A 17,981-nucleotide genomic window follows, 5' to 3' on the forward strand; every position below is an offset into this window, starting at 1 on the left:
AAAGAAAGAAATTTCTTCAAGAATAGAATTTCCCATGGAAACAATCTAAATGTCATCAACAGATGACTAGATAATGAAGCTGTGGTATACTTATACAGTGGAATACTACTCAGCCATAAAAAAGAAAATGCTATTTGCAGCAACATGGATGGATCTAGAGATTGTCGTTCTAAGTGAAGTAAGCCAGAAAGAGAAAGAAAAATACCATATGATATCACTCATATGTGGAATCTAAAAAAAAAAAAGGACACTATGAACTCATCTACAAAATAGAAACAGACTCACAGACATAGTAAACAATCTTACAGTTACCGGAGAAAGAGGGTGGGAAGGGATAAATTTGGGAATTTGAGATTTACAGATGTTAGCCACTATATATAAAAATAGATTTTAAAAAAGTTTCTTCTGTACAGCACAGGGAACTATGTTCAATATCTTATAATCACCTTTAATGAAAAAAATATGAAAATGAATATATGTATGTATACACATGACTGAGACATTGTGCTATATATCAGAAATTGACACATTGTAATTGACTGTACTTCAACAGAAAAAAAATGCATATTGCTAAGTGGGAAAGAAAAAGAACAGAATTTCCTAAGGATGTCATAATAATAATGAAATACCATCTTTGATACAGCTTCAGTTATTTTAGTACACAGATACACAAGTCATGATTATCAGCTCTAAATGGAAACCAAAATTGTAAGCTTCACATACTGAAAGGGAATCTCAAATGTGAAATCCAAATATTAAGCTCTTTATGATATCTTTAGAGGTAATATAAACTAACACCAATTTTTTTTGTTTTTGTTTTCTGCATGAGATATCATCTCTTGGTTTAAGAAAGTAAGATTCCTCAAAACCCCTCCCTTGGTAGAAAACTTGCTTTCTTAATTTATATGAAAAAAAAGCTACAATTAGCAGCCCCCAAGCAATCAGCCATTAAAAATAAAACCTCAAAAACTGCTTCCCCCTTTAAATAAAGCAAACACCTCCATAAAACAGGAGTTGAAAGTAGATACAGAAATGCTTAGAGGAGATACTATAAAATAACAAGATACAGTAAAAAACAAAATGAAATGAAACATGAGGAGATACAGCTCAAGAAAGAAATGTAAGAGTCAAATAAAACCATAACAGAAAAAAAAAGCCGCACTGGACACAGCACAAAAGACAATAGACAGTGCTGAAAATATACTGAGAGACACAGTGAACAATGCAAGCAAAAGAAATAGAAATTAACAAACAAAAAATGTAAAAGGACTTCCAACATAAGCACAATCAGCATTTTCAAAGAAAATGAATGTGACTCAAAAATGTCCACATTCAATCCATTCTTTATTTTTTATTCAAGGACAGTGGCCCAGAGAAACACTGGAAGAAAGATACCAGGGAATATAGTTATTACAGTCCCTCCCTAGAGGATAAACTTTAGCCAAGCAGAAACTACAGCACAAAGCCTGGAGGTAAACTTTGAATCCACTTAACTATAGAACTCAGATTAAAACAAAAGAGATTATGACTGCAGAACAGAATGTGAATGTTGTAAATCCTGACTATATGTATACATATATGTATTTTTTTAAACCTCATTGCTTTTATTCATGATAAAAATCACTAAAGTAAACACTACCAGAGTAGTTAGGCAGTAATTCACAAACCTTATAAACATACCTCTTTTAGTTCTTGTCAAGCCCTCCGATTTAATGAATGAAACACCAGTGTTTCCCTCAAGTTATAAAGTGAAAGGATTCTTTGATGCCTTAATCCCCTAAGTCTGTCTTTTTGGATTGTTTTGGCTGTTTGGCTGGTGTGATTGTTAGGGTTGGTTGGCTTGGCTTGGGAAATGAAGGTGTGGTGTGGGCAAGTACTTCTGAAAGTACTGCTTGATCTTCAGAAGTTTCTCTGGGAAGAATCTGGCAATCTAAGAATCGAAGACTATGAAGACTTCTTTCATCATTCAAACCATAGATGATTCTGGTTGGATCAGAAGTCTCCCACTGTGGTTCCACTCTTACAGTGATCTTCATGTTATCAGCTTTCTTCTGGGTAACTGTGGCCTTGGGCAGGAACTCCATTTATGCTGGTCAATTAAGTCAAAGCTATTCAAGCGTCTCACACAGTGAGCGTCTGACCTTAGAAACGTCACATAATTTGCATCACTGACAGCCTCAGCAGCTGCTTTTCTTTTCCTTATTCTTGAAAATTATTTGTACCACTGAAACTGACATGTGTGGAAGTTAGACATCTCTGTTTCTCTAACCTACTTCAGTTTACACTCAGAGGAAATTTTTTTCTCTCTTTTGGTGTCACAGCTTCATTTAATTCTTATCATGCATCATTTATTCTGGTGTAGGGATTGTGGTGCTATAAATAATAATACAAATGAGACTCTAAGCAGGGCGTGTTCAATTAACTAAAATGCCTGTTTGGCTCTAGACTTGCCATGGTCTCTGAAGTGTTCTGATCACAATCCGAGGAGGTACAAGATTTCTGGGCATATGAATATATTTATTTGTAGACTATATGGACATGTACTACAATATTAATATGTTATGTTCATTGAAAAGCATAATACAGAAATTTCTAAAGAATTAAAGATAAAAATTTTTTTATTAATGGCAAATGACTTTTTGCCGTCACTAGAAATTATTAATATTTAACAAGAACAGTGTGATTTCACATACTTTATTATTTCTGAACATCTCAGTATAACCCATTAAGCAATTTCACATTCAGTTTGTTTTAATCCTTCGTCTTAATGGCTGTCAGAGAGACCAATAGGGCATCGTGACATGGAATCCCTCAGTTTTAAATTCCATCTTCCAATAATGAAAAGGTTTAAGGGGTTTGTTTTGTTTTTTAAAATTATTTTGTTGGTATTGCTAGTTGAAATTCAGCTAATAAATATCTATCTCTCTTGACATCAACTAGTTGCTCTTAAAAACTTATTAAACCTACTGAATTTTTATACTTTTTAAAATTGTGCTCTCAAACTGAAACCTTGTATAATTTTTTTCACCAGCTTAAGACATTTCATTTTCAACTTATTGAAAAAGTAGATATGAAGGGTTTTAATAGGTGACACACACCATTTTTAAAAACAGAATCACATTTCCAAATATCCATTTTCAAAAGTGCCCTTCCATATTCAAAAATGCATAGGTTTCTTCTGAGAAGCAGTTACTTTTTCACTCATTGTTAAAACACTGCTTCTACCTTGAAGGGCTATATTTAAATGTATGTTTCAAAATGACACTTGTGGTATGAGGGGGCATCTCCTGAAACTATTTAACACTTAAAGGTCAGCAAATTTGGACACTTGTCTTTTTGTAAAAGGAAGATGAAAAAAATTCTTTGTTCTTTTGTTAAAAACTATCACCATGTGGTAGAAATACACTTTCATTACTTGTCTCATCACAAAGTATACACAAAGATGCTACTATAACGGACCTGCTGTTCTAGAATCAACTAAGTAACACTGTCCTGTAACAGCATTTTGCCTGCATCTGGCTTGAACTCCTTTGCTCTTCAATGACTTGCTCAATAATCTGCTTGCAAATGATGTGGCAAAGGAATCTCATATATGCCATTGTTAATGACAGTGATTACAGATCCTCATTTCAAATAACCTGCTTGATAATTTCTACTTAGCAGGTCTGGCTTCTGGTCAGATTTCATGAAACTACTGTTATCCAAATGAGACACCTGCTAGATGTCCCCCAATATCCATTTTCTCCTTCCTCCTCAGTATCAGAAACTCCATTTGAGTCCACATGACTGCCCAGAGCAAAGACTACATTTTCCAGCCCCACTTCTCCCTTGCAGCTACACATGGCCTTGGACTAAGTTTTGGTCACCAGGATGTAAGAACAAATAACAGATAGCCTTGAAAGAAGGGGCATATCTTCTGTTCCCTTTCTGCCTACCTAGCTGGAATTCAGGTGTGATGGCTGACACCTCAGCAGCCATTTTGAAGCAAGAGGAAAAAGCCAGGTGCTGAGGCAGCCAAAAAAACAAGAGGGGAGGAACCCGGGTCCTTCATGACTATGTTACCATCAAATCAGCCCTGGACTTCCTGTGTTCATGTGGGAGAGAAGTGCACTGCTTTTTTTTTAAGCTTTGTTGTTTTGGGTTTTCTGGCTCTCACTGCTGGACTAAACCCTAATTAATACACCTGGTAACAGCATTGATGCAGAACTCATGTTAGCAGTCAGAGAAGAGGCAGCTCTGCCACCTTCTCATGGCAGCGCGTGCTTGCACTAGTCACACTATCTTCAATCTGCAGTTTCCTAACAGAAACTGATTTTAAGCCACCTGCCTATTTTGTCAAGATTAGTTTATAAAGACAGCATAATGTAATCTCTAAATCTACTTTACCAGGTGTGCATGAACTACAACATGGGTCGATAACTCTGAAAGCAAACAAAGCAGGGGCCACCATTGATCAACCTAACTTCTCTCCAGACAACTCAGGAACCACAAGTAGCCTGTGTCTGATGAAAGACAAACCACAGGAGAACAGCAGCATCCACGTTAAATATTAATAGAGCTAGGTTTTCTGGTCAATATGTAAACATACAAAGAAGTTGTACTTTCTTTCTGCTCCTTTCCCACCGCTGCTAACAAGTGTTTTTTTCCACCTTCCTGGTGTGCAAGCACTCCACTCACTTTACAGCCCACCGTCAAGGGTGTGGATGCACTAACAGCTAACTGTAAAATTCTCTCCTGGATCGTGACAATATGCTGTGAGATGAAAATGTTCACTAGTGAAAAATAAGCATAAACGAGTGTTCTCCATAAAACCGAAAGCTTGTAAGAGCAAATGGCAAATCAAGGGGTGGGTATATATAAAAGATTTTGGTGTCTTACCTGAATACCTCGAGAATAATCCTCTCCGGTAACTTGGGAGCCACTTGCCTAAACGCTTTTGTGAAATCTTCCAGAGTTAAATATCCACGATCTATTTGAAAACAGAATATGAAACATTCACTGACTTCTACAAACCCTATAAACTGCCATTTCAGCCATAATATTTGTGTGAGATTTTAATATGTACTAGGAGAAAAGCAGTCACTTAGAGCTGATTTTACATATAAGGTGATTTGAGATTGTCTTATTGGAAGAATTTAAGAATCCAGTAATACTCTCCCTCAGTACAGCCCCAGATGATCTCGAAGGTCTCTCCCAGCCCTATCATTGGCGGAGTCTCTGAGTCCCAGGGAAAGAACTGAGAGATAGACACTGTGGTAATGACATTGGGCTTCCAGTCTTCGTGAATTGCCAAAGCAATTTATTCTTAAAAATTCACTTTTCTTCTTGCTTGCTATTAAAATTGTAACATATTAATATTTAGAAGGAAACCATCATAGCGGCCAAAATATGGAACTTGGACTCCACGTGTCTTTCGATCTTGTGTGTGATCTGTAGGGAGGGGTTCTGAAGCGACTCCTTTAGGCCACCCCAATGTGGAAAAATGATTTCCCCAATCGTATGTCAGTCACAGAAGGAGTCAAAGGAAAAGGCCACATGTTCTCCACACTTCCGTTGAGTAGCTCGTCACCTATATCCCCGCATGGCCAACCCTTTTGCAGTCCCTGTTACAATGTAGGCAAATCATACATACAATTATATAACATAGATACTGTCTCATCCATTGTAAATATCAAGAGTTTAAGATTGTGATGGAAAAAAAAAACTTACACCAACATCTAAGGTAATAGCTAGTGAATAGAGTAAAATAATCTTCCAAGTATATGGATTATTATATTTACTGAGTCTATGTTTCTGTTCACAGTTCCTTAACAGCAATTTTTTACATCGAAACACTTTAAAGATACTTACAGTGCCTGTCAAAAGCTGTGAAGATGTGTCTTATTTCATTCCGATATAGTTGAACTTCCTTCTTTTGCCTTACAATGTTTAAAAATCCCTCAAGCAATATCCCTAAAAGTTGGGGGGGAAAAAACCCAATTTACCAAAAATGACAGTCTTCCTCTTTAAGAAGAAAACAAAACATAAACAAAGTGTTATGTATCACAAACAAATTTTACCTAAATTTTGGTGAACAGTATTTATTCCTAAAGATCACTGAAGTCAGAAAGATATTTTGCTAAAAGCTAATGATAGCAAAGAATGGTAGACATTGTCGGTTTTCACTGAGCTTTTCTAGGGGGTAAAGAAAAGGTGATCTCGAAAAAGTATGACACGCTTCCTTCTAACAGATCTGACGGACAGGCCCGAAACTGCTTATAAAACGAGGTCTCGTGATTTTTCTTTCCTAATGCTTCTTGGATCTCTTTTTTTGCAGCCAGATGACGTTATGGCAGGGTTTTTTTTTCCAGCTGGGAGATCAGGACGAAGAAGTAGTTTCTCAAAAGTCAATACAATTGCGCACCGCAGATAAAGGTGGAGAGAACATTCCATAAACAACAGAGCTGGCACTGTCCCCAGCCTCAGGGACACCCCATGACTGTTCTGCAGCCTTAGGCTCTGCTTCCTGTGATTCTCATAATAAAAGAGCCCAGCGTGATCATATGAGATTGGATGCTGTGCTTACAAAGTCTATTAAAATGAATTCTAATGTGATCTTTGTAGTAGGTTTAAAGAGCAGAGCCAAGAATTTAAACATTTTGGTGAACTGAGCCCTAAATATGTAAAAAGAGCAGTTCATTTTTTATGTCAAGGATTTCTATTAAAAAATGTATCACTGTTTTAAACATAGCCCCAAACCACACAATAACCACACGCTAATTTTTAAGAACCTGCACCCTTTTTCTTTTAATGAGGTATCCTGAGCTATATACCTTTGTACTGGAACCTAAAATAGTTCCAATGGTTTGAAAAAAAATAGACAATAGTTTTCTTAATTTTCCACTATTTTCTTATCTGTAGTTAAAGATTCAGAAACTAAAAAAGTCAATCGCTCTTTACAAGTTTAAATGATCATTTTACAGCTCTTTAGGATGCACTGTGTGCCAGGCACTGTGCTAAGCTCTGGAAGTAGAGGGGGAAAGAGAACACACGTGATTCCAGTGCCAAGGGAGTTACTGGTCTAGGGAGGGAGACAGGGATTATGCAGCTTCAGTTACAGATGTACACACTATTACAAACTGGGGCACGTGCAAGGAGGGGAAAGACAGTCACAACAGTCCTCCTGTACAGGAGAGTCTGGTGAAGACAAGATCTCCTAGAGGAAGTAATATTTAAGCTAAGGCCTAAATGATGAGAAGATACCAACTGGCTGAAGGGTGGGAGAGAAGAGCACTCCAGGCAGTGGGAACAGCATGTGCCAAGGCCATGGGGTGTGTCGACTGAAAAAAATAAAAGCACAATGTAAAAGTTGAGAATTATGTTTTATTCGGCTGATTCTCTGAGGACTTCAGCCCGGAAGGCAGCCTCTCACAGATGGCTCTGAGAGACTGCTCTGAAGAGATAAGAGAGGAGCCAGGATATATAGGAGTTTTTGCAACAAAAAGCAGGTAGTTGGAACATGAAAGATTACTGTTTATTAAAGAAAACCAGACACCTCAAGTTAATGAATTTAGTGCTTTTTTTATGTATGAAAACATGCAAGAGTCTGGGCTCAGTGAAATCATTAGCTAATTATCTTAGCTCTCTAGGGCCAGTGTGCTGTTTTTTCCCATCCTGAGTCCCCTCAGGTGCACAGTCTGGGTGTCTGCAGTGGGTGATGGCTCGATGGCCACTATATCCTTTGTTTACTGACTGATATGGCAAGTAACACTATTCATCCACATAGGATGTGGGAAAAATGAAGAAAGGCCACTGTGACTCCAATGTAGTGAATGAGCAAATACAGGTCAGGGCTGGTTGGTAGGCAGGGGTTGGCAGGTAGGCGGGGGTTGGTAGGTAGGCGGGGAATGCATAGGCATTTGTGGGCCACAGGAAATAATTTGGTTTTTACTTCAGGTGCAACAGGAAGTCAATAAAAAGTTTGAACTGAGGAGTGATATTATCTGATTTAGATTCTGTAAAGATCTCTCTGGCTTTTGTCTTAAAAAAGGGACTAGGGAGAAAGTGAAATGTAAAAAAGGAGACCCATGAGGGTCCTTCTGGCAAGAGACCGGGTTGCTAGCGTGCTGGCCATGGGCAAAGACGGGAGCAGAAGGATCCAGACATACTGCAGAAGAGATGAAGGGTTACACACGGTGCATGAAAAAGAAGGCAACTTCAAGAAAAGCCCCTAAGTTCCGGCTTGAGTGCTAGATGGTTTGGGGAATCATTTAAAGAGATGAGAAAGACGAGGGGAAAGGTGATGGGGGTGCAGTGAGATCAAGAGTTACGATTTGGAGAGGTTAACTGATGCTTCGGAGACAACTACGAGCAAAAGTCAAGAAAGCAGCTGGATCAACTATACTTCAATAAAAAAATGGAAATAAAAATAAATTTTAAACATTAAAAATAAGAAAAGAGCAGCTGGATATACTCTGGACAACAGGTGTATCTCCTCACACCTACCAGAGTGCTTGGCATGTGCTCAGTAAATATGTATTGCATGGAATTAGTGTCTGAGCATTTCCCCCACGGCAGTGAATATGTAGTGATGCAGCTCCACTCTTGTCTCATCACCCTGGTGACTGGAGAACATACTGAAAGCTTCTAGCTGAGGTTAAAATTGAGGTCCAATTACACCTTGTTCTCACTGGATCAAATCTGTAACTTTAGTCTCATAACGCCAAAAGCTAATCAATTACACAGCATCTAGAATGGCTGAAATTCCTGAATCACATCTTCACTGATCCTGGCGTGTCCTTTGAGACCCTTCACGATCTTCCCAGTCTGCCTTTCTAGCCTGCCTAGCAAACATCCCAGTGCCTCCCCAAGAGGACAGGCCTTTCACACCTCCTGTGGAGGCACATCAGCCTGCGCTGGGCAACGGGCTCCTTGCCCGGAAGGTGCTTTCTCCTTTCTCTTCTAGTGAATTTTTACATCTCCTTCCAGATGCAACCAGGGCACTACCTCTTCTTTGAAGATTTCCCTGGTTTCTCCCAGCTGAGTCCCTTTCCTGTGACCCAACAGCCCTCCGTTCATAACACAATCATAGACTCTATTGGGTTCTATGGTAATTATTTGGTCATCTGTCTGCCCGAGACACACTGAGGGAAAACACTGTCTATTGTCAAACTTTGTTCATGGTGGCGTTTAACACGATACCTTGCTTGTAGGAGGCACTCCTTACATGTTGCTGAATAAGTAAACAAAATAATAGAAGACTTCTAGTTTTCAGCAAAAAGCATTAAAATGTGTTTTAAATGCTCTTGTAACTCTGTAAACTAATGCCCCAAACTAGGTCACTTTTTATTCACATAGCCAGCAAAATAAATCATTTTAGAAACTCCAATTTCTTAATACATATGATATAGTAAAAAACAAATATGCAAAATTCAGAGGAAAAGGAAATGCATGCATAATATTTGTTCTTCACTAATTGTATTTGATTTAGGGAAACAATAAGAAAAAAGCATTATTCCATGGTTCAGTGTGTGATTCAGATTTACAAGAAAAAAAAGATACATGAGTGGTGATATCTTTTAAATCATATACTCAGAAAACTCATCAGTATTTAGAGCTGTAAAGTAGTCAGGTGTTCATTTCAAAATCTTGGGAGATAAAAACTAGATGTTCTTTACTGTTTCCTAGGAGAGAATGTGTGGATTTCAATGTATGTTTATTGCCACTTACAAAGAAGGAACAATCTGATAACACAAATATATATGTAATCAAGTTCATTCATACAGTTTTCCCACAGGATTGTATACCTTATTTTTTAAAGCCAATATCAAACCACATAAACATAGCCCACTGACACATGCCCATCCCCATGCCCTTAACTTGTGATAAAATCAATGGCAACACATACAAATGCATTCAACGCCAATGCAAGTCCCTTTTCTAAAAAGGATAGAGAAGCTTCCGTGCAGCTCAGCTCTCCTATTATAGTCGTATGATCACTTCCCAAAGCTTTTCAAAGCATAAGGGCTTGCTGTCCCTAAAGCTCTGTAATGCAAACACATTAACTTAAGTTTTATATGTCTTGCTGCTCTTTAAGTGGCCTAGAAATAGAGTTCCTACCACGAGCTCCCCCTGCTGTCACAATATTCAAACCTAAAATTACTTTACAAAGACTTTCCATAATTCTATTGGCGCCAGATTTCATACCCAATGAGAAATGCATTACCTGTGTCTATCCCTGAGCAAAAGAGTATGTTCAGAACATTCTAATTTCAAATACAGGTTGGGTCTTCCACGTACACTGTCCCACTAATAACAGTTACCTAAACACACCTCGCTGCAGCTACACAACAGGAACCACAGAGATCCACGTGTTTATCTGTGTTTGTTGTTAATCTGTCTACAGAAGAGGTTCAGGAATTGCCTGGATAATTGAGTTCTGTCAATAGTTCTCAGACTTTTTTTTCCTGTTTTTAGCTGTAGAAAAGGTTCTTCTTTATAAAACAGGAAAACCCGACGTGTAGAGATGAAGGCAAAGCTATTCAGTTTGGAGTGAGGTGGGCTCCCCACCCTCCCCTCTCCAGCAGTGCACCTGGAAGTGTCCAGGACCGAGGATCATGCCTTAAAGACCACTGGGACCAACAATGTTTACAAATCCCTCCAGACTCTGCAACTCGGTGCATCTGGTATACCACTGGAAGAACTCCTTCTGCTTTATAAACTAGTCTTGGCAAAAGGGACTCTTCATGTTTATAATGAATATATACATATATATATATTTCTTTCCAACCACTTAATATATGTATCAATGTATCGTATAGAAAGAAGTGTTATCTTTTCTCCTTTTTTGTTTTTAAACAGTTTCCTAGGAGGCTAATCATCTTTCACCACATGGGTGGATATATTCAAAAAGCCCAACAAAACTATATACATTTTTCCTTGAAAGTTTCATCATGTACACATATTTTTTGTGGCTCACAGTTCTAAGCTTCAGGGTCAGTGCGCAGAGAGAGAAATCCTCTTGAAAATGTAGTCATCCAGTTTCCGGCTATCACAGTGACCTTAAATTAGAAACTGCAATAAACTGGGAGAGTGAAGGAGAAAATAATAAAAATGCCAAGTTATTTAGACGGGAAGTCTGGTCCTGGATTTAGTAGAAAAGGGAGGGTACACATTCATTGGGCCATATATTAATTTTTCCAGGGGCTGAAAATGCCTAAAAATGAGAGCTTAAAAGGATTAAGCGGCCTTTTAAAAGGTATAATGCAAGTCTTTCCTACTTTGAGAAACAAAATTCAGATTATGACTTTTGGAGGCCATGCAGGAAAAGCATGTCCACATGAAAAGCCTGTAAGAACAGAAGGCGAGAGTGGCATCAACAATGTTGAGCTGTCAGAGTAAGATGGGTAAGTAAATTCAGAGGACTAATATTTTCTTCCAGCTACACGCACAAGAGTAGGGGAATGAAGAGAAAAGAATTTACCTTAATGGAAGAAATCAAGTTTTACTGTATCATTGGGAGGAAAATGAAGAGGAAGAGTAAAAACAGGTTATAGTAGAAGAGAGAAATCTGAACCAATAAAACCTTATTTCTATCAAACAAGGACAGGAATCGTAACCTTTTTACTAGGTACATCTCCTGCTCGTAAACCTTCAAAGGTTCCTCGGCATTAATAGTGCAAAGTCCTGATACCGTATTCTGGAATTTAGAGCTTCATTATTCCTTCTAGGCAAACTGGTCCTTAAACATCCTCCTTCTGAAACTCAGCTACCATCAGGGCCACGGACTCTGATGAACACAGCTCGTTTATAGGTATGCACTGTCCGTCCTGCTGGTGTGGGACGTAAACCTATTCCAAGGAGGGTGGATTCTGTTTCCGTTAAGACTCTGTATTAACAGAATACTAACAGAAGGACAGCTGATAGCTTTGGGTATGCAAATCTGAGCGGCACACGGGGAAGACTGTAAAATGAGGTGCAGGGATCAGAGAGATTTTAGCCACTGGGGGTAGACACTTGAGGGAAGAGGGTCTGTGGGAGAAACTCCACAGGGTAGCATGCAGAAACTCTACAGAGGAGAAAATGCAAACCCGGCCTTTTCCAGTGCTGGCTGTGGAGAGGAAGCGACAAAGCCCCTTCTCTGCCCTGTTAAGAAACGTATCAGCAAAGTCTACAGGACGGAACATGGGACGTCGGTGAGGGCACGGATGTGCGGGTAAGTCCAGGTCCACGCCAAGTTCTACATCCACGCGGCCCGGCACCTGCGAAGCACGGAGGGCAAGCTCGCAGCCAGCATCCACTTTCATCCACTTAACTTGACCTTTATCCCTTTTGCTTCTCCCCTTTTCAAAACTCACCCAGTCTTCCACATCCGGCTCCGGCCCACACCTCGGGCAGGAGGCATCACTCTTCTAAACTCTTAGAGGTCTTTTTGTCTCTAGTATTCCTGTGACGTCTGACAGTCACAGAAGTGACTATTTCTTTCATCCTCCCTATCACATATTACTTAAAAAAATTTTTTAAAATTTTTTGGGGGGGAGTAGGTTTATTTATTTATTTATTTATTTAGATGGAGGCACTGGGGATTGAACCCAAGACCTCCTGCATGCTAAGCATGCACTCCGCCACTGAGCTATACCCTCCCCCTCACATACTACATTTAAGAAACGTCTTTAGGTCCGTGTTGGTGTCTCCTAGTTCTTTACTACCCCGACAGTGAAACTTACTCAGCATCTTTAAATGGGGAATTAAATACATTTATTTAGTTGTGAATATCTGTGAGTGACACCACAAAATGGTCTTATGATTTTAAGATAAGGTAAGCATAATGTGTACTCGTTTCCCGGTTATAGAAAAGAACTAAGAGGTCCATTGAAATCCGAAGTCAAAGAAAAGCCTGCTATTCTGCAGGCCTCAGTTCTTCAGGTAGGACCCCAAGATAACAAAATATATGCAAAACAAAGACAAAAAAAAGTGTTTACAATAGAACTTAAAAGACTAGAAAATGGACATTTAAGTTTAAATTTAGAAAAAGCATACTTTTAATAGTCGACTCTCTGGCTCAAAACAACTCAGACAAGACAGCAATAAATAAAAGGATACAAGCCAACTGGCCATTAACCTCATTGTCCACAAATTACTTTTCAGTTAAACTGACCCTGGATAGCATGACTGAGTCAGAGTCCATAAACATCATTACGATGAATCACTCACTAATTTTTCCACTGTTTAAACTTGAAGGGTAAAAGTAAGCTTCTTGGAAGGCTTTTTTTTCTTTTAAGTATTAAACTAAAATATGTTCAACTGTTTTGAAAGGACAACAATATAATAAAACAGAAAAGAAAAAAAAAGCGCATGATCTAATCATCCAGTAGAAACAAACTTCTGATGTGGTTTGCTGTGGTTTTCTCCTTAGGCACATTGTATATGGATCTAGGATAAACACAAAGACAGCCGTGGGAGGATTCAGGGGGGCCGGGTGCGTGCAGTGCTGCACGGCCTTGGGCACAGTGAGCAAAAGGCCCACAAATCTTAGCTGCTGTTATTCACATAAAATGCTCTACAATTTACCCCATAATGAAGTCAAATCATCTGAGCTCCACTTGGTCTTGCCCTTCATACAAGTGTCCAGACACGTTTGGCATTAAACCATTGGCCTATATGGAAGAAAATTCAAGAAACAGCCTTACAGAATTCTCTGCTGTATTTACTGAACAGTTTGTGGAATCCATGCCCACCCATCAGTCTCTCCTGCATGTGACATCGTGGGAGAAACATGCCACATCACGGAAAACTACATCTCTCTAGAAGAGGAGTTTCTGTAGTGTGCATGCTGATTGCTGGACTTGGTTATGATTCCCTGTTTGCTCTGCACACCTGGTAGCTCAGAACCAAATTTGACATTAACCTCTAGCAACTGCGCAGAACCTTGTGACTTGTCTTTTGAGTACTGACCCACTCCTGACTTCAACTCATTCAGTAAGTTCCTAGGACAATGAAGACTGGCCTCAACTCTGTCGCAATGACCAATATGAACCATGGCACATCAAGGGAAGGGTTTATCAGATGGTTGAAAGGGTAAACTTGAGATTAGACTCCCCTGGTCTGCTGCTCCCTAGCTAGCTGTGCCACCCTGGGCAGATTATTTACTCTCTAAGCTTCAGGATTTTTTTTTAACTTATAAAATGGGATAATCCTAATACAAAGTTGTATTAAATTTAACAATCCATGCATAATACTCAGAGTTTGGTAAACACTCAAGAAGTCAAAGCTATAAATATTACCTTTAATAACAATAAATAACACCTGTAAAAGTGCTCTGTAAACAAAGAACCATCAAATTCCAGGATTAAGGTCCTTTTTAATTTCTCTCTGGAGCCCGGTTTCTTCATTTTAAAAAAGGGAATATATGACCGTTTTCTAGGTTCTTCTAGTTGCAAATTTCTTTCATATTCTATACTTAGAGAAGATATGGAATGCAACACAGAGAACAGAGTTGTAATGAAATAATCCCTCTAAAATTAGGTAGCAATAGTCTGTATTGGAATCAACCCCAACACTGATTTGCTGCTTCCTTAAACAAGGGCTTGATTTTTTTCTTCTCCCATTAATTCCTTGTTCCTAGTGCCTAAATTGTTTTTGCTGATACTCACTTGCTTGCTAGGTTATAGGCATTAAAAATGTCATTAGCACCTTTTTTGCTATTCGTTCTGGCTGCCCTCAAATTCTCCCAGTGTGACTTTCTTTCTCTCCTGTCTAGTGGCTTTGACTTAACTTTCCACTCTTCTTAATTTTCACAAGGAACCCCTACGGAAACAGCCTACGTTTTAGAGAGACCAGAAGCTCTTGGGAAGTATGGTCTGGGCATCCAGGTTTAGGTCCTGGGGGAATGTGAGGACCTTGCCCAGTCAGGGTCAGTGCAGGATGTGAGTCTGGACCTTCCCCCAAGAAGCCAGGCAGAAACTGGGCCCTGCATGGAGGGCTATTTGGGGGGCATGCTGGAGACCGGGCACTACCTTGTCTGGATGTAAAAAGAGCTTCAGTCAATGGGAGAATTCCCAAGTCACAGCTACCCAGAAGAACTTTGGAAAGTTGATTACTCGTATAAATAGCTCCCAGAAAACCAAGGCCAACATTTCAGTTCTCCTTCAAGAGCAAAACATTAAGGAGAGATAATACATTTGGTAAACAATTAATCTGTGCATATACTCCCTTCCTGTTAGAGAAAAAAATAACATGTAAATGTGACTCATGTCACTGAAAGGGAGACAAGAAGGAGTTGATGGTCCAAAATTGGTTCAGTGTTGAACAGTTCTAATGAAAAAAAAAATTACGTTAGCAGCATTCAGAGTTCAGCAGTGACTTTTTGCTAGGATGGCCATTTTACTCTTTCTCTTGGATGTCTGTCTCCCTTTGAAGGGGACATGAATTGAAGCTGGTTGGAAAGTTAGGACCTTGGTTATAAGTCTGCTCCTTTAGTCATGAAGAAAGTGACGCTTTGAGAAGGTTAATTTGCCATTGATATCAGGACCACAGGAGGAAGGGGGAAGCCTGGAAGCCTGTAGACTAAGGAGAGCCCTTTCACAGTAATTTTGGAGCTAAGTGCTAAGCACCTACACTCCGATCTCATTCCTCCAACCCAATCTTCCCCAGAATGTCTCAGATGACTAATATACTTTGTAATCTTTTGAAATATACTTAAAAATTAATCATTAGGAAAAGAGGCTATGGCAGGAAGCACCCTAATGATCTGCTGGAGAAGTGGATGCAAGAGTAGCTATAATATCCTTGATATTAAATGCAAGGAAACACCTTCAGGAGCAGGTCCCGGAGCAGATCATCAAAGGCGGAAAGGCCTCCTAGGAAAGACTGTTTTCAGTATCAAAAAGTTCTAGTTCTGAAGCAATCCTCCGGCCATAATGAATTTCAGAAAATGTTGCATAATAAGGCAGACTTCATTATACACAAGAGAACTCAGGTGTGGGAGAGACCAGGTGGAGGTGGTGAATATGGGGGAACTCTTGTCCAGAACATAAAGTTTCCATGTACATCAGAACTAATATCAAAAGGAAACTCTATGACTGAAAAAATGTGAGTCCAAATTTAAGAATTAGAGAACTCAGAAAGGAGAGGGAATGTTCGTGGAATTTACAGAACAGCTCCAGCCACAAGTCAACCCTCTCTCAAACATCACGAGAAAAGAAAAGACAGTGGAGGAGACTAACAATGGCACACCTGGAAGACCCTTTGGCCACAGACCAGTCCTCACTTTATATCAGAGCACACACACCCAAGAGAAACCTTTAGAATGTAACGAAGATGGGAAAACCTTCCACCAGAATTTACCCTTCAACGTACAAATTACCCACATAGGAGAGAAACCATATGAAAGTAACACAGGTAGGGGAAACCTTTTTATGGAGTCATATCTACTAAATGTGAGATAATACATGGGGGGCATTAAGGACAGTGAATGGGAGGAGGATTTGTTGGAAGGCAAACTTTACATCAGAGAACTCACTATACCTGTAAGGAACATGGGAACCCTCTCTTCCAGAATAACACCTGTCTGTACAACAGAAAACTGGTTAAGGAAAGAAAACTTTCCATGTGAAGTCAAATCCCTAATGCAGAATCAAAGGACACGCATAAGGGAGAAAATCTATGAGAATAATGAATGTGAGGGTACCTTCGGCAACTACATGTATTTATGTAGAAACACTACATAAATAAAATGAGTAGTGGAAGATCTTCATCCAGACAGAATCATTCACTGACTCTCAGGAAACTCCTAAAGGAGAGAAACCCTACCAACGCAAAAAAAAAAAAAAAAAAAAAGTGGGAAATCCTTCTGCCAGAAGACAGGAATCTTTCTAGATTCAAATACTCACATAGAAACCCAAAGGAAAAATGTAGGGAAGGCTTCTCCAAGAAGATACAATCTAATTAAATACAAAGAAACAATATTTGAGTATTTTGAAAGTATGAACATTTTTAATCAGAAATTTAAAATCTGTGGTTTTAAAATTCCATCAAGTTAGGGAGTATGTCAAAACACCTTCCCCTAGCAATAATATTGTTCAAAAAGTCATGTTTCATAGGTGATACCAAACCTTGTATCCAAAAAACAATCCAGTAAACTCTTTTGTAAACCCAAAATTTATAAATAAAAAGAGTTTTAAAAACAAAGAAAAAGTCAAACCAGGCAAAAGGACCCAGGAGCCAGCTGGAGGAGGCTCTCAGTGGCCAAATCTGGGACAAGTTGAGCACCAAATAATTAAGTAATGAATTAGAAATCATTTAAAAACATACAAATTCAATGTGTCCATACGGATAATAGAGACAGACTGATCAGTCAAGAAAAAGGGAAGGCTCTTGCTTATAGTAAAAACACCAAGGGCTAACTGAAAGAGGCACTTGGATTATAAAATCATTACTTTGTAATCATTATGGCAAAAACTGGATCAGACAAGTATCACAAATGCAGACCAAATCTAGGGGAAAATTTTGATGAAAAGCAGACTATTTGCAATGTCTTAAATGTGTCTCTCCACAGACTGCTGATCAGTTGCAAAAGAAGAAAATATAAAGAGAACTAATACAATGGAGAAACTGGACAACATCTTGACCGGTGATAAAAATTAACATCATCTATGAGAGACAGACATGTGTGCCTCCAGATGTGGCACCCTGAGAGGGACACGTCACCTGAGCAGGATTCTGGCGAGAACACTTAACCTTCACCTAATTACAGAGAAGCATCAGACAAACACAGGATGAGGGCTGTTCTCAAATCACAAAACAGTAAGGGCTGGGCTACTTCTTCAAAAATATCAATGTTATAAAAAGAAAAAAAAAAAAGCCTGCAGAAATGTCCCAGATTAAAGAAGGGTAAAGAGACGTGATGCCAAGGACTCATTCCTGTATACATGGAAGATGCTATTAAGGACATAATCAGATGAAGTGACAACACTGGGATATAGACGGTAAAGTACATCAAAAAC

At 39.0% G+C, this 17,981-nt stretch overlaps 1 protein-coding gene across 23 annotated transcripts in view; it reads right to left on the reverse strand.

Annotated features, from left to right (window-relative positions):
- Positions 1–17,981, reverse strand: part of EFCAB11 (EF-hand calcium binding domain 11) — a 226,936-nt gene that overhangs the window by 202,375 nt on the left and 6,580 nt on the right. For 21 of the 23 annotated variants that reach the window (XR_012073796.1, XR_012073798.1, XR_012073795.1 and 18 more), the window contains 2 exons: positions 5,851–5,952; positions 4,879–4,969 (listed from right to left, as the gene is read on the reverse strand). Coding sequence is in view for 18 of the 23 variants with exons in the window: in XM_006208188.4 (XP_006208250.2) it covers positions 4,879–4,969; positions 5,851–5,952 (193 nt within the window). In the remaining 5 variants the exon portion in view is untranslated. Of the gene's footprint in view, positions 1–1,390; positions 2,231–4,878; positions 4,970–5,850; positions 5,953–17,981 lie in introns of those variants that run through there. The other 2 variants (XM_072963583.1, XM_072963573.1) reach the window with 2 other exon arrangements.

This window comes from Vicugna pacos, chromosome 6 (genome assembly GCF_048564905.1).
Source record: "Vicugna pacos chromosome 6, VicPac4, whole genome shotgun sequence".
NCBI classification, from domain to species: Eukaryota; Metazoa; Chordata; class Mammalia; order Artiodactyla; family Camelidae; genus Vicugna; species Vicugna pacos.